The sequence below is a fragment of the Megalops cyprinoides genome, chromosome 22 (genome assembly GCF_013368585.1).
Source record: "Megalops cyprinoides isolate fMegCyp1 chromosome 22, fMegCyp1.pri, whole genome shotgun sequence".
Taxonomy (NCBI): domain Eukaryota; kingdom Metazoa; phylum Chordata; class Actinopteri; order Elopiformes; family Megalopidae; genus Megalops; species Megalops cyprinoides.
Window position 1 is genome coordinate 24,748,893 of NC_050604.1, and position 27,606 is coordinate 24,776,498.

A 27,606-nucleotide genomic window follows, 5' to 3' on the forward strand; every position below is an offset into this window, starting at 1 on the left:
GACAAAATGTAATTGTTAGTAACACAACAGACAGTAAGACCCAGGGGCACCCACAGCAGAGTTGCATACATAGCAGATATGAGATGGAAATGATGTTTTAATATATATTCTGATAAAGTAATAATAATAATAAAAAAATTCTCAGGAAATGTCTCACGCATTTTAAAGCCAAATCCTGGGAATGTGTTTGGTTGGACTTGTGCATGTGGTGGTGGCATTTCTATATGGTACACTTGCTCCTAACACCACTAAGCAAAACTGATCTCTGGTCAGTGCTCATTGACAGCACTATGTGACATAACCTGCTCCCTTGCTGAACACCGACTGGAGATCAGGTATTGGTGGGTGGCTTGAACTGCCCAACCCTGTTGCATTTTCCTTGCAAGGCTAACTGATAAGTGCTGTAAGTTCAACAAAACACTTACCCCGGCTATAATTAACATCGACTAACTGGAGGCTCACAGCGACCTACAGAGGTGTGGCCCAGGTAATTGGTCCATGCAGGTACACCACAAAACCACACCCAGGGTTTTCGTGTGAATCCTGTCTCTGACCTGACAACTGCTTGGGTTTGGTAAGATTATTGCTTCTTCTAGAACATTAGCACATTCTGCTCCTGTATGAAGGAGTGTTTCTGCAGCTGAAATGTGGACTTTTAGTCTATACTGAGCAGCACAAATTCTGCTGGGGACCCCGTTCATGAAAATGACAAAAAACGTACAAAAATACATCGTCATGGATGATGTTCAGTGTCTTCTGTGAGCACTTGTAATAGTACTAGATGCACTTCCTTCAAAATATGAAAGCCACAACATGTGTTTTTTTTTAATACAATATAATAGTTATGATTTAATTACCAGTAATAGTATGTAAGAAAATAATGTAATGACATATATACTCACTAGAAGTACTGAGCTGCTTTGGTCTGTAACAATCTTGCATTCTCAAGGCTTTAATTCTCATGTAAACGGTAACAGAACATATTCATTAAAGTAATATATGCTTCTAACCCATGTAAAGCAATCAAATAAAGCAGCCTTTTTCAAAGCAAGCTCAATCATTATATTAGTAGCTTGTGTAGTTCTAGCAGCTGCTGAACTTTTGGCCTTCATAGCTGCACAAAACACATTTCCGCAAGAGACACAATTAGCTCTCTGAGCCAAAAACACGGGTCTCCTGTTTGGGGAGCTAACTCGACTCTTGCCTTGCCTCTAGGGGGCAGCGTCCCCCCTCAGAGACTGTCTCACACACGCCCCTGTGCTCCGCAAAATAATTAGACTCGTCTCCAGTGACGACCGGCAGCCTCTCATCTGAGCAACGTGGAAGATGTCTGATCCAAAGCCATTCCGCCACACGGAAAAACACAAAAGGGGTGTGTGAGACAAGCGATCATACGTGGATGTTAGCAGTGCTTTCTCTACTATGTGTCTAAAAAGGGTCAGTTTTTCCAGGGTCAAAGGCTATGGGTTTTGTGTTTTTACTGTATTCAGTTCTGCAGTTGAACACAGGAGAACAGAGGTGCTGCTATCCCCTCGTTACTGATGGTGCAGTTGATGGCGATCAAGGTGCAATTAGTTTGTACGCTAAATCACATATTATGTATTACATTTTTTGCAGGTAGTTTTAAAGTAAAAAGGAGATACTATATCCATATGCATAACTAGCTTAGACTTTTTTTAAGATTATATAGATACACTTCAGAACACCGAGTGTGCGGTTTCAGAAAAAAGGGGAAAAAGAAACAGAATGCCATTGTCATTGGAAGATGTGAGGAAGAGGAAGAATAATATCATCTGTGTGTGGTCCCGGATGTTTCTCCAGGGAGAAGAGAAACCTGAAACACCACAGCCTCACTGCTTATACGTATTCACTAGCAATGAGACACTTGCCGAATCTGTTTATGACTGTAATTGCTATCGATGTGCATAGCATTGCTGTGCTGTAGCAAGCAACCGTACTAAATCAAAAGAATTCCCAGGCTTGCCTGAACCCTAACATTCATGAGTATGTGTTTATTATGCATTATATGCTGATGCATATTCATGCACAAGCAGGCCTTGGGTTTGCTGTGATTGAGTTTGATTGCGAATGACATCACAGCAACGCTGAGCGTATCGATAGCGGTTCCGCAGAGAGAGGCTTTCGCCACAGATCTTTGGAACGGAAGGGTAGTGGCGCGGAGCGTGCGGTCGTGTTGTGGTCGATGGGCGGTCTTCCAGGCGTCGCGGCGGTCCTCGTCCCCTCGCTTCCTCTACGTCTTTTCCCTGAAGCTCTTCCACAGCTGCCTCACCTGCTTCCCAGCCTGGCTCCGCACGCAGGTGGAGAAGGACACGCCCCGCCTACCGCTCACCTGGTGGGGATCACAGAGGGAGGGGCCAAAGTTATGCAATGCAAGGGTGCAAACTCGCCCTGCTCCTCATTTTAGCATGTAGAACTGAGCAGCCACAATCTCTTATTTAAAACATGAGCGGCAGTGTAGTATAGTGGTAAGGAGCAGGGCTCATAACCAAAAGGTTGCTGGCTTGATTCCCCGCTGGAGCACTGCTGCTGTACCCTTTGCTAATGTACTTAACCCAGAATTGCCTCAGTAAAAAATCCAGCTGTATAGATGGATAACATGTAAAAATTGTAACCATAAAACAAATGTGTGCAGAGACCTGTCCCACCTCTGTAATTAACACAGGGTTCATCTAGGAAAAACTGGGCTTGGCTGATATTTTTAAAACCCAGAAGCTGGACATTAAACTGATATTTTACAGATTGATACACTTCTGTTCTTTTGTGCTGAAAGCGCCTCGCATAGCAGCACCTGCTAAACGGATATAATGTAATATATTCTGAAAACCTAGCAGCTGGGATTGAGCACAGTCGTGCAGCAATAGAGAGGCGTTAACAGCAGCACACAGCCGCCTCGGTGGTGTGTTCTGGAGAGGCTTGTGGGCGCCAGGAGGAGGTTATACTTATCTGCTGGCCAGCTCCTTCTTCAGGCACGATCTGAAGGTAGTGAACCGCTCTACGGTTTTGTAGCCCTGAGGTTTCGAGCACGGAGCGGTAGCATTGTGGGAAAAGAACGAGGGAGGAGAGATGTGTTGTCATCAGCCGCAGCCAGGCACGAGTGGGATGCAAAGTGATCAGGCATGATATTGCAGTTCGCCAAGCGAGAGAGACAGGAGAAGACAGCATCTGGTTAATGAGTTGCGTTGGTGCTAAAAGAGTGAGATTTGGAAAGAGTTTTTGAAAAATACTGACCCGAGTTAAAGTTTGGCAAGATTAAAGCATAAAGTGCAGACATGCTGGTTTTAATATTCTATTGATTCACTTTCATAAGTGATTCATTTAATTATAAACTAGCCGTTTTACCCACATAAGTTGACACCACATAGGAAACAAATCCAAACCAAACCAACCAAAGTCTACTTCCAACACTACAGGTCATGTTGTTCAACGTCCTTGTTGTCATAATTTCTTTCACCATTAGGTGGCAGTGAAGTACCTTGAACAACTAGCCTCTTCTCGGCTGGCAGCTTCAGTTGCTCATTTTTAATTCCGAAGCTTCGTATTATAGGACATAAACTGTCACATTCCATATTGCCCTCTAGGTCAGTAAATGAAGCGAAAGATATAAAAGGTATTTTATCTATATTTTATCTCATGTAAGGACCTAGACCTAGTATTCATAGTAACATATTGTCGATCTTGAAATCATATCAGGTATGTTATGTGGAGAGGAAAGAAAATTGGAAACAACATACTCTTCCAATACTAAATTTAGGAAGATGGAAAAAGGACTCTCACTGGCCACACCCCCTTCTCTGCCCACTGTCCCCAGAGACTTCCTCCTACCCACCACACTGCCCCTCCCCCCATTCTTACCCCATTCCCATCACTGGCTCCCCCTCTTAACCCCTGTCCTACACCTCCTCTGAACCCCCCCACCCCCCACCATTCTCACCCCCCAACCCCACCCTAAACCCTGACTCTGCCCCCACCCTAAACCCTGACTCCGCCCCACCCCCACCCTGAGCCCTGACTCTGCCCCACCCCCACCCTGAGCTCTGACTCCACCCCCACCTGAGCCCTGACTCCACCCCCACCCTGAGCCCTGACTCCGCCCCCACCCCCACCCTGAGCCCTGACTCCACCCCCCACCCTGAGCCCTGACTCTGCCCCCGCCCCCACCCCCACCCGGAGCCCTGACTCCGCCCCCTCGCACCCGTGTTCCTCGGTGCAGGCGGTCCTTCATGATGCCGATGAACTCTTTGTAGCTCAGCTGGTCGTCATGGTCCACGTCGAAGATCTTGAAAATGGTGTTAACCAGGTGGCGGGTGAGCTTTAGGCCTGTGGCCACATACACTGCCCTGGCGAATTCATCTGCGCGAGAGAGAGCGTAGGGACGCAGGTCTGACACACTGACACACACACTGAAAACTCACCACTGACACACTGACACACACACTGAAAACTCACCACTGACACGCACAGCACACAGTTACTGAAAATGCATGACAAACACCAACATGCACAACCAACGCCAATGACGCTGAGGAACAGACCTTGCCCGATGGAGCGGCTTGCAAAGTTGTACATCTGCATGGCCAGCGCAAAGTCCTCCAGGTTGTTCAGGAACTGGAAGAAGGACCTGAACTCCTCAAATGTGATTCCCTACAGGGTAAAAAATCAAAGCCTTACTCAAGGTAACCACAAAATATGGACCTCAATAGGTTCTCTGACATTCATCCTCCAATCTGGCCAATCACAGGAGGTAAAAAAAACATACAGGTGGTGATGTCATAATGAAGAGATCTGCTGTTCAAGTGAGATCCATCAGCTAAAGATGAACACACAGCCAGCAGTGGTGATGAATCTCAACTGTTATAAGACATAAAAAATAAGGTCTATTGTGCATAGCATACCACGTAGCATACCAGCATCACACTCTTCAAACAAGTAACCTCCTGCAATCAGTACGTGAGCACATCAACAGTGAATGAGGCCTCACTGACAGACACATATCTGGGCTCCGTAAATCAGACCTGACTGCAAGGAACGCCCGAAAAAAAAACCTTCAGAACGCCAGGGACAACACCCTCGAGAGCTGAGCAAACGATCTCACCAAACATGCCAGGTGTGCCCAGGGGTTGCCAGGTTTGTGAGCGGTGAGCCATCTCTACGGCTGAACCGTCGGGCGTTTTTGGATAAGAGGGCTGGCCCCCGCTGCGGTCTAGCTTAGTGTGATACTGATGACAGACAGGAACGAATGAGGGTGTTACCCGCCACATTCCAAAGCCTTGACATCTCTCTGATGCAAGGCCCCGTCTGCAGTCACTCACAAACCTCTCCCACACAGGCTGGATCTCGCAGCTATCACTCTCACTAGCTAACCATCCAATTTTACTGAAGTCCCCCTCTGCTACTTTCACCAGCCAAGCTTTAAAAAAAAAGCTTGTGATTGGTGTACCAAGAGTTGTTAATTCTGCTATTAGTAGTAAAATGCTGAGTACCTTATTACTAGTTGTTGTTGTTAAATGCTAAATAGCTAAATGCTATTCGCAAATGAATTGGTGTGTAGAAAACATTTGCATTCTAGCGCTGTCTCTGGAGTTCAATTCCAAGTACTTGCTGACTTATTCGGATAATTTAATTACACGTGCCAATTAGGTTTAGGTTTGAAATTTTAATTGCAAGGTAAACGGCTGGTAATGTTTTCAATGAGCACTTTAAGTGCCCTCAAAGCCAATAGCAGGCCCCATCGGATTCTGAAGGCCGACTCCCCAGCAGCTTTCTGTGAGTGACCGAGAATGCAGTGGACTCTTTATGGGTCTACAGTCAGCATGAGGTGAGAGGACTTGTAAAAAGTAAAATGGATATTTCGGTGAGGACAAACCTCTTGCATCTTCCACAGGCGTGAAAAAGGAAACAGAAGACATTGCATGAACACTACAGTATACACCACCAACAACATACAACCTCACATAACACACCAAAGTAAAGATAATTTAATACGATTAAAAAAACAACAACAGTTATCACGGCAGAAACCTTTGCACATAGGAGATGTTCAGTTACGCTAATTGCTGTATTAGTTTAAGTTGTGTAACATTCTGTGCATGTAAGGGTAAGAGCACAACATAAATGGAAAATGCTTAAGTTCTGCAGCTTCTCAATATTAAGCTTTAGAAAACTTGGAGATGGTGCAGACACTAACAGGTCACCCAGATTACAGCTGTCACTGAAAGCCATTCGCCATGACGTGTTCGCTAACAGTGGTTCGTTGAAAGGGTGTTGAGTCTCGCAGGCTTGAAAAGTACCATCACAAGCTGTCTCCAGATCAGTAAGCAGTGTGTTGGGGTGGGGGGAGAAGAGTGATACTGGGGTGGGGTCATGGGCGTGGTCAGAAGGAGGGGAGGTACCTTCTCGTCAGGAATGCTCTGCCGGACATTCTCAAGGTAGCTGCTGATATTCTCCACGTTGGTGTAGCGCAGTAGGATACGGGCGAAGTCCTCCTCGCTGATGGTGGTCATCCCCTTGGAGTAGGTGAGGAACTCAATCTCCAACATCTCTGTCTGCAGGTTGTCCATGAATCTGGGGGGGGGTTTGGTCAGCAGCTGATGCTAATGTTAAAGCGAACCTTATCTGCTACTATCTGAAATATTATCACTGCTCTCCGTTCTGCTTTTTAATATTGTTTTTTGGTTGGTGCTTCAATTTTAGTTATCAGGAAGTTCAGCAAGTATTTAACAATAACCCTTGGTGGAAAGATTTTAGTTGGACAGACCAAGCTCAGACTAAGTGACCTTTCCCATGTCCAGTCAAACACCCTCCCTGCATTTTGTGTATGAAAAGCAAATTTTTAAATGCAAAAATTATGCACTCATCCTACACATCACTGTGGATAATACAGAATGCTAAACAGCAAAAATATAAATATGAATGAAACACGGAGCTCTGACTCCATCCTCCCACGACATCATTAGAGCAGTGTAACATTTAGAATTGAGTCGCCATGAATTACCTGTAAAAGTCACTGAACACCTATAAAAGTCATCAGACCGCGTCACTGCGACTTAACTGTACATGTCCTGAAACCGTATCACCGTGACACACTTGTAAAAATCGCTGAACCGTATCGCTCCTCACCCTGTAAAAGTCGTATTACTACAACTTACCTGTAAAAGCACCAAGCCGTTTCACAGTGGCTCACCTGTAAAAGTCATCAAATGTCAGCTCGGCCTTCCCTTTCTTCCCGAAGAAGTGCACCAGCAGCGTCGTGTCGATCATCATGTTCTCATCCGCCCGCTGCGAGTGGGGGAAGAGAGAGAGAGAGGGGGGGGGTGATGGGGTGAGGCTGCCTCGCCGCTGCCCGGGGGCGGGGGGGGGGCAGACGACCGGGGGGCCACAGAGACACGCACTGCCGGCAGCCAATAGGAGAGCAGAGAGCCTGCCTATGAGCTGACGATGGTCCTGAAACAGCTCTTCCTCCACCCTCACCATTTTTAACAAGGAACCCCCCTTCAGCAGCTGATGCCTTTTCACTTACCTGCGTCTGTCCTACATCACTGTCGTTGTCCTGCGCTTTACATTAAAGCGCTCATGTTCTAACAAAGAGGTCAGGCTGCATTCAGTCATTTTCATTGCATCAAAGAGGTTTGAACTTAACTTTAAACCAGTTTTTGTTTTTGTTGTTGTTATGGCTAAAATTATTTCATTTAAAGTGGAAGCTGGATGCTCACATTGTGAGCAGTCCGGTGAAAGGGGATCAGCTGCTGCTGGGCGATGATGTTTTTTAAACAGGCAAACTAATCGAAGGCAGATTCAGGACAACCATCAGGTAAAGGTAAGATCTCTGCTTCCCACTGGCCGCCACCGGCGTGACGACATCGGGACCGACGGACACAAAGACGAGAGACACACAGAGAGGCAAGGACACCACTGCAGCCGGCCCACAACACAGAGCAGCTCATGTACAGACACATGCGCAGCGGCACACACAAACACAGAGGGAGAGGGAGAGAGAGAGAGAGAGAGAGGGGTCTCGTCCGAGGGCGCCGGGCTTCACCAAGCTCCGCGCGGGCTCACTCATCGCCATGCCAACGGGACGGCGATCGGCGAGCCTGCGCAGCGCCCCCCGCGCCCTCGAACCCGCCCCCCAGCGACACATCGACAGGACACACAAAGCACAAACGTGACCACGCCCCCACGCGTGGCCCTGCCCCCCATGCAGATCTGCGAGCCGGCTCCACCTTTTTCTCGATACCATGGAAACCTACGTCCTGATCCAGCGCTCGGAAATACCGCGGGACATTTGGCCCAAGGATAGGTGTTAATGAAATGTACCGGGACTTTATTCCAAAATGTATGATACACAATTCAATATATGCTCAAATTTATTACATGCAATGATGAAATATATCATTTACTGCCACTCACATGTATGTAAATGTATGCATATGTGGAAGAATATATTACACAATAACAAATGTGAAATATATACAACAATATATGCATATAACAGCATGTAAAAATGACAGTGCTTGATATATATTTTGTAATATATGTCATATAATTTGATATGTACTAAAAATACACTACTTGTGTATTTCCCATATATCGACATATATCACCTTTTCATAAGATGAATGTCCATCTCGAGGTACGTGGCATCAAAACTTTGACCCACTGACCAATCAGAAAGAGGACAGTTACTCCCACAAGAGAGTCCACAGGGGACATTTTTGTGATGGCAATGTACAAACTCCAAGATGAGCAACTGCTGTTAGATTTTTCCCCTTTCTGATTGGTCTGCAGATCAGTGAGTTTAGACTTGGCTCAAGATGAGGTGTACCACGCGTAAAAATATTAACAACGGTTTTTCGATCAGACATCTAAACCAATGAGATTTAACTAGTGAAACAAACAAACCAATAAAAACACGGTTTGCGATCCAGTACTAACCACGCTCGGTGAAGGAGGTCAGAAAAAGGTGTGTGAGCGGAGACTGGCCGGGTTAGAAAGAGGCGGCTGGCGCTGTTGCTGTCCCATGCCCCGCCTGCACGCTGCAGAAAGATCACTCATGCTAAACCGCACCCCCCCCACCCCCCCACACCGCCGAACCCCCGTCCAAAAGGCTAAGGTGCATTCAGGCTCCAGAACGCCATGCGGCTGCCAATACCTCTAGTCTAAAGTCCTACCGGGCGCAGGGATGTTTCAAATGGGAGAGAGAGAAGACATCGTTCGCATTGGCTGTTCAAAAATCAAGACTTGATTCCAGCGCGATGTTGCACGTTCAGGGGCTGGGGGAAAGCTGGCTGTCCCCGAGTGAACCCTGCACATCGCGCTGAGGAGCTGAACAGAAGTCAGACGGTGGTTGCAGTTTCGCTTACAGCTCAGGTGCACCTTAACGTTAGCGGAACAGTTACTTTGCCCCCAGTAACCATCCACACACGTTCAGGGTAAGTTCAGACAACTGAAACTTAACCTTGCAATGCTGCCGTTATCTTTTACAATGTTATTATCCTTTATCCTGGGCTGTAATGGAAAGTGTAACCAAGTCACTAGGTGACCATTACAAAAATGTCCTTGGAGACTGGCTCTTGAGTGGGTCACATTTGAATAAGCTCATTTGTGACCAGTTTTAAACGTCCAACAGGACATTTTTGTAAACGTGGCATCAGTATCTGAAAAAATGAAGTATCTCATTTTCATTTGATCTCATTTTCCACTTTAAACCACCTGCTCTAAAATGAACTGTCTTCAGAGGAGGGAAATCTTCAATACCTCGTCTGAGACATTAGGTTTCTACCTGAAAACACAGGTGTAATCTTTGGTTGGCCGTGCTGCGTTTTGTGCAGCTTTATGAGGCTTTCGTAAAACATGCGTAACAGACTCCTGAGCTTTTGTAACAGCCACAGTGCCCCAGAATAGCTGACATAGTGACTGGGTGTGCGTTATACCAAAAAAATGAAAACCATGCAAGTGGAACAATGTGGCATATCACTCTATGCCAGCTATCATTGAGCACAGTGTTTATTTATTGGTCATGAAAGTGTTATGCATGCATTATGAAGGCCTTATGAAGTTACGCTTGAAACATACATATTTACATATAACTTCTGGAATACTGACATCACCATTGCTTTAAGAATTGCCGGACTCTTCTAACATAAATTCAGAAGGAACAAAGCCACACCCACAGAATTCAAATCGACTTTGGACACCTTCTAAGCCTCTTATCTCTGACTTAACCCCCTGTCCCCACCCAAAAAAATACAGTGATGACTAATATTAACTACCCCATTTCTAAGATGAGTGACACTTCAGTTCCCTCACTTCAAAACTCCTGTTACATGGGAACAGCTACAGAACGACATGATTTCAAATTTAAAAATACATGTCGCCAGTCAGTTAAATTTAAATAATTAACATATTCCAGTCCCAGCATCTTCTTTTAAATTCTTTTTGAAATAAGGATGTAGATCATTTTCACAGCAGATACTGTATGTTAACTCTGCCTTTCTGTATTCACATCAATGTAGTGGTCAGGGTCTCAAATAAAGTGCTCACTTTATTTGCTTACTTTAGTCAAAATATTGCAGGATTATGAAGTATGTGTGGTTACAGAATTCACCCTGGATATGGGCGTTTGCTAAGCAAATAATGGGTCATAAAAATAACTCTTTGGTTTATTTCATACCCCTCGGTATGTGCTCAGTGTCACGGATGAGGCCTGAGCTGAACGAGTGTGCCTCTCCTGTAGTTTACTCTTGCCTGCAAAGTGACCGCGAGTGTGCCTTGGCTAACACATCACCGGCAGCCAAGCGGGCCCCACAACAACCAGATCACACAGATACTGTACAGGGACGACGGCCAGTCACAGGGACCACACAGAGATGCGACCTGGGACTCCGTTTGCCCTCTTTTTTTGGGAAAGGGACAAACAGAACCGGGTAACATAACTAAAAAAAAAAAAAAAAAGGAATTTTGGAAAAGGGAGTCCTGGGAATCTAGAGCTTCTGCTCTATGAGCCAGGTGAGGAGAAAAACCAAACGGGGCACAGGGATTGGCTGATGGGATGATGACATCACGGAGGGGGGGCGTGTCTAGAGGGAGGCCAGACTAAGGACAGGGGGGTACCTCTGCCAGGTCAGAAAAGAGAGCTTGGCTGGTGCTGCGTCTCAGAACGTCCCAGTAGCTCCTGGGCGCAAATTCCTGAGGCTCTTTTTTAAGAACCTGCAGAAGTTTCCAGAAGCACAGCTGTTAGCAGAGAGGAAAGACAGCTCACACAGAACGCTGTGTCTTAAACAGCACAACAGCACATGCTAATGCTAATGCTAATGCTTCTTTAGTGAATAATTCTAATGAAACTCTGTGAAGCACTAGGCGTTAAAGTAAAATAAAAAAACACTGCTACACATTAACGTAAGTGCAGTAAACTCAAAATTTAACTCAGAATTCTTTGACAGAATTGAGACTCTAAATCCTTCCTCTGTGTTACCCCGTATACAATGACACCATCGGTTGAAGACCAATGATTCTGCTTTTGGTAGGGTGTTTTTACACTTGATAAAAACACAAGACCCAAGCAGGCAAAAACATATACTTGGACAGTAAGGTTAACATCAAACTCAAATCATCCTGAATCGTTAGTAAAGGTGAACAAAATGTATGCTAACGAATGACATTTGACAACACGAGAAATCTCAAAGACAATCAAGATGGTAGATGCTGAAGGCTGACGGGACTGATGCTGTAGAGCACAAAACAGGCTATCTGATGACAATCTGTGCATCTGTGCTTAATTACCATTAATTAACATTAAACAACAGCTCCGGGCAGACAGCACGCAGTCTCAGATACAGAGATCTACAACGGCAAGCACCGAAACTTCCTCAGCTTTGATTCTGTCTGGGTTCTGAGGATGACAGGAGAATCAGAACAGCTGCACGATGATATCGGCCCCAAACCATGGCCCAAATACAGCAACACAGCCATAAAGAGAATGTGTTACGGCAAACTTCTTTTACTGACCATATACTTTTATTATTATTATTATTATTTTTTATTTTGTGATCATTAAGGGATTCAGTCAAGTGCAGTGGTAGAGCAGTTGCAGGTCAGGAAATGATAAAAAATAATTATAATAATTTTGAATATGCACAGAGTTTAGTGATGTCTCAATCCAGATTTTGTCTGTATGAACTTATTGGCACAGCAGTTCTCCTGTCCAATAAGAATTTAGAATATATAGTTGAGAGGGTTATGGAAAATAACGGTTATGCCGGAAACAAAACTACATGCATTGCAGTTTGTCCTTGATTGTAAGTAACAAATTTGTTTGATAATCACACATCACTAATGAAAGCTATTGTGTGAGGGGGGTCACATAACTTCTCTCCATACTTTACTTAAGTTTAAGAAAGTGGACCTTGTTCTGTTCAAATTTAAGTTTAAGAACACACCACTGTACCATTCGTACTTTATTTAAGCTTAGGGACATGACGCTGTTCATAGTTTACTTGAATTTAAGAACAAAGCGCTGTTCCATTTGTACTTTACTTAAGTTTGAGAACACAGTGCTGTCCCATTCACGCTTTCCTAAAGACAGGGCGCTGTAGTGATTTAACTGAACTCCCTCACTGTGTCAGCAGTGTCTTTTCCACTGAGACATTCCCTAACAGTGCTGCGCCCTGGGTCACACCCAAAACAAAAACACCTCCGGAGGGCCGCACGGGCGGCTGTTTGTGTTGGCCCGCAGCGACAGAGCGGGCCGTCACCGCTCAGATCCTCACATGCCGGGACGCCGAGGAGCGGAGAGGGGCGGACGTCAGCGCAGAGCTCCCCCGACACGTGCCTCTCGCTTGTTTTTCTTGCGTCGTTTCCTGCCCCTTATCTGCGCTCCCACTTCCCCTCTGTCTCGGGGGAGAATCCCAAACGCTGCCACACCCAATCAAAACAGCGCTCTTCCGAAACCCTCCCGGCAGGATCGGGACACGGATCTGTCTCCTGTGCGATCCCGCGGCTAAATAAGGGAAGGTACTTTAATGCACTGTGATATTCAAATCCAGACCCACATAACAGCTTTACATGTGACATTAGAATACACAGACCACAGCCAAACATGGCTGGTCTGAGGTCAGACCTCACTGTCTGAGCACGAAAAGATCTGCCTGCCCTTCTCTACCTCTCTCACCTTCAGAGCTGCTCCAGTTTACATTAGATACTGCCTCAGAAATGCAAAACATAATGCAAATAATGCCAGTCTTTCAGTGTCTGAGTACAGCGCAAAGGCCCGTGTACTTAACCCCGCCTGACGAACGCAAGCTCCTGTTCCTGTCATTGCTACCTCCACGACGATACCCTCTCCTGGAATTCCTATTTACTTTACGGTTAATGTGAAGGTAAAAGGAAGTAAACTTGTGACTCAAAGATAAGGTCCAATTGCCATGCGGTTGATTTATTTAAATTCCATCTGTCACAGTTCCGTTTTGTGACAGCGCACTGTTCCGGAATCTTAGCAGCACAGAAACGGCCGTTATGTCTGATGATGTCCACTGACGGGAGAGCTGAAACGGACACAGAGGTGTTAATTAGGAAGCTCGATGGTATTGTGTGCATCATGGCCAGAATATCGCGGGCTGAATTTCTGAATGCCGCATCTCAAAACAACATCCAGAGGATGACGAGAAATCCTAAATCTTATGTTTTACTGTTAGTGTGTCCTTTTCAGAAAATGGCAGCACGCCCTGAACTGCATTTGACTGAATCCTGTCATGACCACATTGACCTCCCTTCACAAGGAAGATATATGCTGGGGAGCTCAGGTTATCTTAACATTAAATATATCTTCAACAGATGTCCATTTATTGGGTCAACTCTCTTTTCTATTGGGTCAATTTTATATATATTATATTCTACATACTTAGTACATCTTTTTTATGCAAGTAATTTTATTTGTTCAAAGTGCTGGAGGACCCTGCAGAATTTCTTTCAAAGCCAAGGGTAAAACAGTCCAATGACACTCTGTGTGTGTGCTGTCAGATTACTAACACTGATTCAGAAATGTTGTCACTACAGTGTATTCCAGCTGTGTCTTTTTGTCCTTACTCCTAAACTATGGCTTTCATCCTATTTTGTGAAACAGCACCCCGGGTAAAATGCTAGCATGTGTCAATAGAGATCAGTATCTTTATCTCATTTTAACAGACACATGTTAAACGCAGAGCTCTTTCCAGGAACTGCCGTGGCACCTGTTTTGCTTATTTTATTTACCTTACTTGTGTAAAACACTACTTCACCTCCACTATCCCTGCTATGCCCTTGTTAAAAAAAATGTAGGAAGAATATCCAACCATGTATTCATCACAGCACAAGTTTTTATATTTAAGGTCAATATTTCCAGTTGCTACTTTGATAACAGGTCATTCACAGTATATGAGACCTGAAACTGCCCTAATTTAAAATACCCCCTGCCCACAGCTCAGGGATTGGTTGCTCAACCTCTGTGTTTCCTGTGCTGCCAAAATACGTGGCCTAGTTCTAAAAAAACAAAACAAAAGGTCACATGGCCTCCCTCTCTCTGTAACTACAGTTAGGAAAAGAGCCTTTAAAGTGTTTCAGCCCTGGTCCAGCTACCACACCGCCACCTGTCCAAATAGCTCCATAAAAAAGGAGACACATTCACTGGAAAAATAAATAAATAATCATGAACAAAAAGCATAAAAAACCGTGACCATGAGGGCTCAGAATTGCACTGATGCATTGTGGGAGACGGTAATGAGGATGAGAGGTGATACATACGCTGTTGGCGGGGGCAACCTGATATCCATACAGCTGCAAATTCTTTACACAGTGAGAGAAGGAGGGGGGCGATGCAGAGTTAGGTACGCAGCATGCCATAACCAGGAGGAGGAAGAGGAGGAGGAGGAAGAGGAAGAACACAACATGTTAGACACATGCATGGGTAGCTGTACAACTCAAGCACAATATTAACAAAGGGAACTCTGGACACATGAGCGCAGACGCTGCCTGTCGTTGGAACCGTTTTAACGTACAGTGAGGGGACGATGGGAGAGAATCCAAGGGCGCAGATATGTTTAAACAGAGCACACAAACATGAATATGCGGTTATCACACTGGAAACCGCATGAAAAAGGTACCGGATTTTAACTCATGATTGCAGAGTGAGACTTCATGATCCCCAGTTTGGGTAGAGTGACCATGTGCTGTCAGTCACTGAATAGTATTGACCAATCAAAAAACACTGCTCTCCATGACAACACACTTTGATTGGGCCAGATCAGTGAGTCATTGATAGCATGACAGCTCCATTTTGGTGTCCATGAGACCTCACTCATCACAAGTACTCAAGACCTTGAAGGCAATTGGGCTGTGTTCTTGCAAGTTGACCAATTAAAGACCGTGGTCAATACTGCTCAAGAAAAAATGATGTGAAGGTCACCACAAAATTAGGCAGTTCCCTGATACTGCTGAGACATATTTTTTTAAGGTTGTAAGTATCTTTAACAATGTTTTTTTACACATTGTCAACACTTTGTACATTCCTGCCTTGATTTAAAAATAATCCGTATCTGTGATTAAGGGAGGTGTCTCCCCAGAAATACACTGCTTTATTTAGACTGGTCTTTATTCACAGTCTAAAGATCTGATCTTTTCAGAAGCCTCCATAATGTACATTTTTCATTGAGCCATGTAGCAGAGTGTGCTCTGCTCAGGGTGACCAATGAACCATAGATTTATTATGTTTGCTTGGCCTTCCTGACTGTTTGCCACTGCTCACTAAGACCTGTATGCATCATGGTCATGAAGACCATATTTTTTAGTCAAGTGCACAAACACAGCCACAATTTACGTAAGACGTTCGGCCTGGACAACACAGACTGGCTGCAAGTTGAGTATAATAAGTTATTTTCACCTTAAATCTGTACAAACAGTAATTTGCTCCCCATAATTTTTCTATCCACTATTATGAATTAAGAACATGAGATTCATCTTCTTTGTTTTTCAATGATGAGAGAACTTTTTCATTGCTTTTTTTCTATTTGAAATCATCTTATTAAAATAAGAAAAGGAATCGTATTTTGAGAAAAATATTTGACACCTAAAAACATGTTTTTCTCAAAAAAAAATGTGTATTAAAATGAATGTAGCCCTATTTATGGATACATAATCTGAAAATCAGAACACACTATTTTTGCAGCATGTCATTTTTTCCTGCTGACATTCTAAAGGGAGAAGGGAACCCATTTATCTGCGTTTGCAACGTTTTGGTTGCAGGTGTGACATTAACACAGCTGGTGTTTACACCCTCTATGCGTGTGCATAAACAGTTTTGGTCACTCTGGACCTTCAGTGCAGGGGGGGTGGGGGGTGTGGGCACAGACCCCTGGCCCAGGAGACAACAGCCCTGTTATCTGTTAACTTCAGAGCAAAGAGTGTCAGGTTTTGAAATGACTATTGGTATTATAAGATTTCAGTGGATATCCAAATGTAGATATAAGTAAAATCCAAAATTCAAGGATTTTTGCTATGTGTCAAAGTATACTCTATATTTGACACAATATATTGATCACTGACACTTTCATGTATAGTCAGCTTACTATAACCACATATTAAATAACTGCATACATCAGTGGGTCTGCTTTTAAGACCATTTTCATTAAATGACCTAACTAACTCACGAACACATTATATTGCAAAGTGTACATAAAATATATAAAAGTGGTTTGTCAACATTTTGAACATTTGAAATGTATGCGGCATATTTTTAGATGTAACACTGTAACATACTTTGGTTTTTAAGTTTTACCATATTGAATAGTAACACTTTTTCAATGAGGACACGCCCACTTCAGCTTCCTCACTGTCATTGGTCGTGTGAACGTGTTAAGTCTACTTCCTGTTATTTCAGGGGAGAAAAACAACCACTTCATTTCAGAGTCAGTTTAAACAACATTCCAGAGTTCTCACGCATGCACAGAACGAGTCCATTAAATGTGCTTTAAGCTGTGTCTCTAACACAACAAAACCTAGTGGGGGCCCTTCTTATCATCCCTATCAAATCCGCTAGTTTACATTAACCTGCGTGCAAGGCTTTCGGCAGGGACGGACCCTAAAAACCTCGGGCAGAAAGCTACATCAGCATCGCTCTTTTCTAATGCACGCTGTCATTCTAAACACCGGCCCCTGCCACGTGTAGTTATTACAGCGTGTAAAAATGCATGTGAAGTTTCACTGGAGCTTCCATTCAGACGTGCTGTGCTTTGTGTGTGGTGATTAGTGACTCTCCCTGCAGTGTGCTTAGCAACAGGCTAATCTCTCCCGTCTCTCTTACCAGCTGCGCAGATTTCTCGGCATCCCCTTTCCGCCCCTTCTTCTCGTTCTTCTTGCGGAATATCTCCTGCAGCTGAGGGAGACGGGGAGAGAGAGAGAGAGGTGACATTCCCGCCGAACGACTCGCACGGGTGAAGCCACCATCAGTTTCTCTCTGACTGCAAAATGCAGGACCCTTTCATTCACAATTCTGGAGAGTGGTGATGTTTAAACTGCTGTCTTGTTTTTTGCAACTGCACCGATTCCTACTCTACGTGGATAGGTCGGCAACAGCTAAAGAGAACCAGCTGAGGTTTCATTCAAAGTTTTGCACAGTGTGTGTGCTCACAAGTGTTGATTCTACACAAGGGCTGCACAGATCCACTGGTCTGTATATCATCTGGATAGGTAAAGAGCTAGACACAAACAAAAACAGGCCCATCCATGTGACATAAATGTGAATCTGAGCAGGTCCAATGCAGAGGCGAGTGTTTTTTTTCATTCAAGCCATTCAGATGCTGTGAGAATTAGGATTCACTGATCCTTCACATCATCTGGATGGCTACTCATATTCACTGAGCCCACTGTATCAGCCAATTCACATAATATTGAGATCAATGGACCTCGTCAGCGTTAATGAAAAAAAAAAAGCAGAAGAGCACCCACCACCAGAAACTCTCTCTTGTCCACCATCTGGTTTCCGTCTGCGTCAAACATGTTGAAGGCGATTTTAAACCCTGCATGAGGCTCTGGGGGAGGGGTGTGGGGGTAGTGGGGGGGGGGGGGGGGTGACGGGGGGGAAACACACCAGCGCGTGAGAGTCAGAACACCCACGTCAAGTGACTGTACACACCAACAGAGGCTGCGTTAAGCAGAGCCCCGCAGCTCCTGTGGCGGTCTCTTACAGTGGGGCCTCGGGAGACCAGTCCAGCATGCGGTACTTAACTCATTCACGTACATTAAGCTTATTAGTCCCTGTCGGGCATATGCTGTTATCAAGGCAAACACAGCAAGATGCACTGACACCACTGGAGTAGCAGGGACGACACAAACATGTGAGAACAGCCAGTAACACTGTGAAACAGAATTCAGCTGAAAATCGGTGCTGAAATACAAACATATGACAGGAATGGTTTTAGCATACACACAAAGAGCCTCCCAGCTATCCTGTAACAGCCGGACTAATTTAATATTAATTTATTTTACTGTCTATCCTTTACGTAATTAGGAAAACCCCACCGAGATCTCTTTTGCAGGGGACAAAAAACACAGTTACACATAGTTACAAAGACTTCTGACATGATACATATAAAGAGGACAGTGAGACAATAGCAAAGGTAATCAAGATTAAAAATAGGTATATCACGCAAATACCATGCAAATAAGGCCTAATAATGAGTTACGCATTTACATACTTCTCAGAGTATTATTCTGTTAGCCCATGAATGATAAGGCCAAACCTGTGACCTTCCTGTCACCCTCCTTCCCATTAGTTACAACCCCTCAACTCGGTTAACAGTCTGGGGCAACAGCATACAGAGCACATTAGCTGTGAAGCAGGAAAAAAGAGCCATCTACTTTTTATAGCTTTTACAGTCAGACTGGTTTTATGGTTTGTTGTCCAATGCTAACGTGCTGTTTCCCGTCTTTGTGAAACTCTGCATAACCTCTGAATGGCCAGCGTGTAGGGTCTGCCGACCACGCGTGTTTGAAACAGGCTCTGACGGCAGGGGTGGCGGTCTGTGTGAGACGCACTCACTTGTCAGGATGCAGAGCAGGAAGAGGTACTCCGTGTAAGCGATGATGCCTGTAAGAGAAGAAATCAAAGGGCTCTATCAGTTCGCCCGGGCGTTCAGAACCCACAGACCCGGCTGCGTCAAAGGCCCTCCCAGTTTAGTCTTGAAAGGGCTCGGAAGCTTTTTACTGAAGTTGTGCGGGTGGGCATGGCTGAATCCAGGCTTTAAAATGTTTACTGATGTTCAAAGCCAGCTCCTTCGAGATAAATCGGATGAGCAAAAGCCGCTTCCCGGGACAACTTGGCACGGTTTGAGAGAGACTGTAATCCGCTCTTTCATATCGATAAAATCTAAAAAGTGCCTCTGCGCTCGTGGGTGGCGTGCTCCGCCTCCTGCTCGGACGCAAGTTTCCCCTGCCGCGTTTAAGTGGCCCGGCGCGGACGCCAGCCTAAACAGCATTAGTGCCGGCCGCTGACTTCCCCCCTGGCCGGACGGGAAGCTTCCTCTGTTTGGATAAAGAGGTGTTAGACATTCTCCGGCAATCTGTCAGCGATTGGAGATGTCTGACTCGGGGACTCGCTGTCCTCACCTTTCGCTGGCAACAACTCCTTTCCTTGTGTGACAGATAAACCGCAGGATGCGAGGGTGTTGTGTGGTCGGTTTTGGGGCAAACCGAGATGACCCTGCCTCACAGGCCCTGAAAGCTTTCCTGCCATGTTGGTATTAAGAAGACCTAACCCAGAATGCACTGGGGCCACAGATTCTGAAATGCAGCCACCTTCAGAGAAAATCAAGAGAGACTTCTGAAAAAAGGCTATGAAGCAGATATGTACATTTACATTTACATTTATTCATTTAGCAGACGCTTTTATCCAAAGCGACTTACATAGGTTACAGTTCTTTACAATGTTATCCATTTATACAGCTGGATATTTACTGTGGGTTAAGTACCTTGCCCAAGGGTACAGCAGCAGTGTCCCAGCGGGGATCGAGTCCTGCTCCTTAACCACTATGCTACACTGCCGCCCATGTCCTATGTCCAATCAGATATGTATTCACAGCAATGTCTATCTAGATATGAGAAAAACACATTTGTGTTAAGAGGACCCAACCCAGAATGCACTGGGGTCTCAGAGTATGAAAAGAAACCACTTTCAGAGAGAATCAAAAGACACTTCTAAAATTATGGAAGCAAATATTTCTAGATATGAGGAGAACACATTTTCTCCTGCTTAGATTCATCCTGAAGTGCATTCCTCCAGCACTGTTTCTTTCATGTTTAAAAATATATGTGGTAATAGAGTCAGCGCTACCCACTGGAATGCACTCGTCAATGGCTAAGAATGCATTATATCTCCTGCTATACGAATTGCATCAAAAGGAATCAGACTGTTGCCTTTTTTTAGATTTTTTTTTTTTTTATGGTCGTTTGCAGAAGCTAAATGTTATCTGAGAGCTTTTGTAACGAGGCAGACAAAAAATGTTTATGACTGAGGCTGCGTTTCTGTACCAGTGCGCACGTTCCCCCCCCAGAAAGTCACAGACCTCAGTCCTTCCGCTCCCCCCCACCCCCCCAAGCCAAAACGCCGTCAGAGAAACGCAGTGACCATCACTGCAACACCTTGTGCAGTGCATCCCTGGCAGAGTCGTCAGTCTCACCCTGTCTGCCCTGTGCAGGTGCACGGAGGTCTCCACACCGGTCCAATCAATCCCATCATGCCTTTCTCTTTTTTTCTGAGGGGGAGGGGCTTTGACATGTAATGCCTGCGTTATAAAGAGCGTGCCGCTGCAGGATCGGCACGCATCTCATGCGATAGCAGAGAAACAGGAAGCGCAGACAGCGGTGCATTTAAAATGGAGGTGTTAACATGTTCTGTTCATGTATTTATTTTTTATTCATTATTACTTTGAGTTTTTATTGACACATTAATTAAACTCTGTAAGTACAGAAATAAAATTTGTGTTCGTATGGCTGAAATTCCTAGCTTCTTGCTAAAATGGAGGAAATATACACTTCAGTCAGACTGAATAGGGTCTTGACTTCTTCAAACAACTGTATTCCTTAGGAACACTAAAATATGGAGGAAAATGAAAGTGAACGAATAATCATGAATCATACAGTCATGTTTGTCATGACTCATAGATATATATTAATCCCATTTGATAATTTGCTGTCATCAAAAAGTTCCCATTATGATCAGGGGAAATTAAGGTAAATGCAGTATCGGTGGTTGTAATCAACTGCAGATGTGATTAACATAAATGAAGTAATTTTCACAGTAGGGAAGGAATAGTTCATTTTTCCTGCTGTTGTACTGTGGCTTTGTGAAGAAGGGCTCAAACTGCAGGGAAATTAACAAGTGCAAGATACAGGCCCATGTCAGGCCCTGAAAAACGAAGCTATCTGTCTGCTTCTTTAGAACTGTGTGCCACAAACTGCAGTCAAACCCTTGTAATTGCACTTAATAATTATGCTTCTAAATGTGCAACTGAACCATTTTCCGGGTCACAAATAGCTGTTCATGAAGATGAAACAATAGAATACTCTTTCTGGTTTAGCCACCGCTTGCACACTGAGGGCAAAGCAAAGATACAAGTTGCATGTTTGGAAAGGAGAGTGAGGAGTCGAGTGTAATACCCCTTTCCCTTAAGTTCCGGAACAGTTTCGAAGTTCCTTTCCAGACGGGGGGTGTGTCCGCCAAAATCTTCTCCAGCTCCTTAATAAAAAATACAAAGAGGCAAACAAACAAACAAAAGGAAGAACAACTGCATGAGAAGCTTTGTGCGATCTGCGTAAATCAACAAATTACGCTTACAGAATGAGAGTGAAAATCTCAAGCGTGACCCCCACGAAAACACGCCTTCTGTCACGCGACAGCACGGATCACACACAGACACACGCGCGGTTCTGATCCAACCTGTTTGGTGAGGGACCTCCATGGCTTCTTATCTGAAAAAAAAAAGAATGAGCTTGGTAAGAAGATATGTTTCTCAAATACAATCGGCTGAGAGGTCAGGGCCTATGATGTTGCTATGTAATAAGCCATTTGCCCAATACCTCTACGCCTTCCTCCAGGCAGACAAACATTTACCCACAGTCTAAACACTCTCAGTGTTTGCCTTTTGGTTGCTTTTGCGAGAGCAATCCTTTCAAAGATGAAGCAGGACAGAGTATCTACACTGGTGAAAGCCTAAAACCAATACTACTCAAAATAGAGGCAAAGTGCTATCTTGTTTTCATAGCAACCAGCCATATTGAACTTCAGGGTGTCTAGGGGTTGCCTAACAGCAAGACTTAAAACTAAGCAACCATCCTTCCAGCAGAATATACAAATAAGCATGAATTTCAAATCCCACAAGGAAGCTTGATTCAGTTTGGCCCCTAAATGCATTTAAAAATGTATTAAGACCACAGCCGTTGATATTATAATTTATTTAATACTTTGAAATGCATTCCTAGCTTCCACATTCAGAGGCTAGCCATTGTCAAGGACCTTCAGTTGTGGAGAGAAAACATATTCATTTCAGGTTCCAATGAGACATGTATCTTACCTGAAAACATGTCAGGTAATTCTTGTTTTTTTTTTCAGAGAATAGCTGTTAATCTCCCTAAAGATCTCCTGACAGACCATAATATTCAGAGAATGGAAATGCAGTGCCTCTCTCTCCACAGACAGTACCCTGCAGACTTACACTGATGGCAGCTAAGTAGGGACATCCATGCTGACACAAATTTACATCTTAAACACAATGTGGTTTTTAATCCAACGAGACTGAATTAATTCTAGTGCTTAATCATACTCGGTTATACCATTCAGAGAGATTTGACTTAAAAGGCATGCAAAAGATTATATTAAAATCATTTAACACTGAAGGTATAATCATGTTTGAATTGAATTGCAGAACAAAGTGGCTGAAAGATTATACCAGTGGCTGGCTGGACTTCATCCATCGGCTTCATTTTGAATAATTTATTTAGCTTCTTTCATGATATTGCTACTGCTTATAGAAATGGTACAATATGGATTACATAAATGGCATATAGCATTTTGTAATTTGCATTCTATCACATTAATATTGCATTGCATGTTTGTAACATTTGTGTTTTTTCTAGCTACTTGCTCCTGAATTTACTAAATGTTTTGCAATACAGCAAACAAAGCAAACTTCATTGGAATACCTTTTCTCATTGCAAAATGGTTACTTACACCTGAGATTAAAAAGCACCTGTAGTGACAATTCTGACAGTTTAAAACTATCTGATTCGTTGTCGTAGGTGAAACTTCTTTGTGCGCTGACTGAAGCGTCCCCCTAAATCTCCCAGCGGGAAGTCCAGTAGCCACAGTAAAATGTAGAGGAGAGCAGGGGACAGTTTTGGGGGGGGGTGGGGGGGCGCGGATGTGGTACGTACTCTTGGGCTCGCTCATGGTGACCGACTCGATGAAATTCAGCGGGGTCATGTAGAGCTGTCCCTCATACTCCACCGAGCTGAACAAGCGGAACCGGTGCTCGTGGGACGACATGTACACGTCTCCATCCTCAAAGTCGAACGGCCGGCCCTGCAACGCAGCCGAGCACAGGACAGGCGCAATCTGTAACCTCTGCCAGCTCACACGCGGAAAGGTACTGTCAGCTTTTTCTGTGGCTCCTGGAGCTCAGACTGACTGTGCATGAACGCTCTGAAGTTGAGGTGCAGAACCTGCAATGAAAGTGAATGGTAGAGGAAACAGCCGATTGCAGTGGAGGTGAATGGTAGAAGGAAAGGCCAACTGCAGTGGAGGTGAATGGTAGAAGGAAAGGCCAACTTCAGTGGAGGTGAACAGTAAAAGAAACAGGTGAATGGGGAAAAGGGTAGGAGAACCACAGTAAAGTGAGCACAGACAAAGCTATGGCAACTTTTACTGAAAAGGACTGAATGTTTTAACCCAGACAGAAGTACTGCTGTCAGGGAGATGTCACCCAGAGAAACCTGGAACAGCAGCCCGAGAGGGACTGACTGTCTATGGGCAGAGGTGACCCCTCTCATGGATAGCACATCACCAGGGCAACCAGGCACAGTCCAAACCCCCCGGGGAACACTGCCTTCTTAATACCCCCTACCCCCCCAATCAGATGTCACCCCTGATGCTAAACTGCTTCCCTCTGTAACTCGACCCCCGGCTTCCTCCGCAGACAGGGGGCACGTCCACCCCGGCCTGCCCGCGAGACCGCAGGCGAGCCCACGGCATTGGGGAGGGGGGGGGTTTGAAATGAGAGACGAAGGATCCCCTCGCACCCTCGCCTCTCCCAGGGTGACTCAGCAACCCTCTTTAAAAAAAAAAAAAAAAAGACAGAGCGGGGCTGAGGCAGAGCCGGGGAACACGCCAAAAAAAGACTGCGCCCCTGAGAGGACCTCTGTGCCGACCCCCCCCCCCCCAGCATATCTCATTACACCTGCCAGGACTCACCCTTGACTTTGAGGGTTTAAAGAGACACAATGCACCAAAACTAAAGCTGAATCATCTTCTTTCTCTGCCTCAAAATTGATTACGCACATTAAATTGATGGCATACCTTCGATTCTGGCTAACTTTGAGAAACGACCAACACCTGGAGATGTCTCTCCACTGCATTATATTTACTCACCTGGGTATACAGGTGCATGTAGTAAAGCAACATGAGCAGCAGTATATACAGACAGTAACAGAGGACGCCTCAACATGTGTCAGTCCATCACACAACCAAATACATAGCAAATACAGCTTAAGTGCTACAGTAACCAAACAGGACAACAGCTAGCATCAAATGCTATCATACCCTACAGTAATGTATGAGAAAAGACTAGATTAAAGAGTTATAACTGGTAAGGGAAACCAGAGTACAGTCTGAAGAGGTGGGGATTAAGTGTGGAGATGGACAGTGACTCCACTGTCCTGAACACTATTAGAAGATCATTTTAGAGAAAGTAAGAACTAATCAATGGGGCATTTAAAGTATGACAACTTAAAGGATCAGTGCTGTTCAACCATTCATAGAGTTTAGAATGTTTGTATGAACATTCCACGACCTGCACTTACATAATGTTAAAGCAAGTCTATGTGCTATAGAATGATATATATTTGTGTGTGTGTGTGTGTGTGTGTGTCACAACAGCAACAGTACATAGAAATAAAAAGGAATCAAAATATGTTGTTGAAACAGTGTAATACAGTGTGGGGAAGTACTGATATTGATAATCACAAGAGGAAGAGGAAGTCATGGCATGATACAAGGTGAGATTAGCATAAGAACAACACAAAACTGGCTTCAGTTTTTCAACATATTGCCCTTTGCTTTCCCAAGTACGACATACACCTTATTCCCAGTGATTCATCAGTACAGACTGATCTTAGCAATGATGCATGTTAGCTTGCTGTAATGATATGGGAGAAAAAAAAAGTGCTGGTATCTCAAGGACGTCTGTAATCAGTTATCTATGTTAGTATGTTCTGAGCTGCTCACAGCTGTTCTACTGCATAGCAATTAAAGGCAATGACTGTGTCACTCGGACCCGTGCTCTAAGTGCAGATTATTATTTGTTCTCGAATTTAACACCTCAAAACATTTCCTTAGCTGCAGTTCTATTTCTGCGTTTCACCAAAAATAGCTGTACCTCCTGTACATTAAGCTCAGTGTGTCGACAGCCTGGTGATTAAAATACAAAAAGAGGGCCCAGCTCAGAGCGCTCGGGATGTAATTAGAAATGTTGCTAAAAATAAGCTGCTTCAGCTTGCTCATTACTGGTGCTACGCTAGGAAATCGGCATATCATGTCTTAACCTTTCAGCATCTGGCCGTGACAGGAGCAACCGTACTTCAGGTATGTTCCTAAGGTGACAAAAGCAGGCTTTTGTCATGTTTTTACACGTGAGACCGAAAGCTCAGATTGCAAGTATAACCCCAAGATTCTTCAGCTCAGGGTCTTCTCAGGGTCTTGATGACAAGGTCATGTGTACTGCATTAAGATAAACCATCAGTTTTTCTAGTTTGTGTGACAATTACATCTAAATGTTCACATTGTTAGGGGCTTGTCAAATGTTTTGGCATGCCATTAAACTTTAATTAATAAACAAAGATTTAAAAGTGGGTGGAAAATTGAAGTTCCATATTTTTGTCTAAGAATGGGAATACTTCAGAAAGTTAATTACGTTTCCCTCTTAAAAGCTGGCACTCTGCCAAACATAGAGGTCAAAGAACAGCGCAACGAGAGTGTGGGAAAGACTATACTTAAAGCTGTGCCAGAACAACCAGAAATAAAAATACGAATCGCTGCCAACAAATGAAGCTGAATAAGTGGCTTATTTTTCCCGTCGATCATCAAAACTTTTGGGACAAGTTTACATTATGCTTATAGTTATGAAACCGAAAGGTTTCAATCCCAAGTGATTTGAGAAAAGCACTTAACTCTCTGCAAAGCGTCAGGATGTATAAATAGATGTAATTTAACAAAATGCTACACTGGCGTGCGCGAATTGATCTGAATTTACTGAATCACAGGTAAAAAAATATTAAAACCTCATTGCTATTGGCGTTTACACGGTTTTCTTAATCCTTACTCTCAAAAACAATTGAGCTGTGCAACAACAGAGCTTGCCCGCAGGAAAGCGAAAGCTGAGAGGAAAACGTCAACGGCTCGTTTCCATCCGATCACGTGGTTTCCAGTGCGTTTAGTCGTAGTTTCCTCGCAACGACAGCAACTGCCACGCGCCAGAGCCGCGCGACTGCAAGCGCCGTTTAAGGAAGCACGCGACCACAGCAGCTTTATGCAGCCCAAAATATACTGTCCAGCTTTGCAGATAGGCGCACTGTACAAACACAGGCAAACAACTTCAGCAAACAGGAGCATCGTGTTTCAGCACCCACTGACAGCGGAGAGCGCCCTTCCTGAAAATGTGTTATCGCACCGATGCTATCTCTTCGGTGAGAACAGGCTGCTAGGTTACGTTATCTCCGTATTTCTTGGTTGACAAAAAATGCACCCATTTCCTGGGAAAAGAACAAGACTGGACCCAGCCTACATGCTAATGAGAATCGGTTCATGTACATTGCGTATGAATTCGAAAGAAAAAAAAGCTTTTAGATAAACATAAACTGCCTCAATCAAAAGGCGTGTCATTCACAGTAACCATCAGAAAACACACTGCCGTAGTAAATTAGAGACAAGCCCGTATCGAGCGAAGCGCTGAGACACAGTCATACGCTGCAGATAGAGTACCTTTTCTTTTGCAGCTACTGCGGGGAGTGAGGGAAGCAAAGGTCCTCTGTTAGGTCTGTACCCGAGTCGCCTTCTGCGTCTGTCGTCACACATCTCCCGGTAACAGTAATATGCCACGGCACCCCCGGCAGCGAGACATATCCCGGCCGCAATGCACCTCTGAACACCCGTTTTCTTGTTTGCCTGCGGCCCGAGGCGCTCATTTCGTAGCACGGATGAGAAATTAAACCCAGCAGCCTTGTTCACGGCCAGGAAGAGCCTCCGCAAAGCGGCCATTTCTGTTGCTGTGATACTGTGCGGGGATCGTATTCCCA

At 44.5% G+C, this 27,606-nt stretch overlaps 1 protein-coding gene across 8 annotated transcripts; it reads right to left on the reverse strand.

Moving 5' to 3' along the window:
* Positions 1-1,767: 1,767 nt before the first annotated feature.
* On the reverse strand, positions 1,768-27,600 carry micu3a (mitochondrial calcium uptake family, member 3a). 8 transcript variants are annotated; one of them, XM_036516687.1, is made up of 16 exons: positions 27,293-27,600; positions 23,473-23,620; positions 21,980-22,011; positions 21,700-21,778; positions 19,085-19,132; positions 17,992-18,074; positions 17,348-17,419; positions 14,794-14,835; positions 11,131-11,226; positions 7,202-7,296; positions 6,411-6,582; positions 5,885-5,893; positions 4,554-4,662; positions 4,214-4,371; positions 2,965-3,029; positions 2,280-2,353 (listed from the first exon to the last, which is right to left on the reverse strand). In XM_036516687.1, exons 1-16 carry the CDS (start codon positions 27,566-27,568, stop codon positions 2,347-2,349), a joined length of 1,491 nt encoding a protein of 496 aa, XP_036372580.1. In that variant the 5' UTR covers positions 27,569-27,600; the 3' UTR covers positions 2,280-2,346. The 8 variants fall into 8 exon arrangements, with proteins under 8 accessions (XP_036372578.1, XP_036372583.1, XP_036372579.1 ...); XM_036516685.1 differs by lacking the exon at positions 2,965-3,029 and having other exon boundaries at positions 1,768-2,350; XM_036516688.1 differs by lacking the exon at positions 2,280-2,353 and having other exon boundaries at positions 2,961-3,029.
* Between the last annotated feature and the right edge of the window lie 6 nt (positions 27,601-27,606).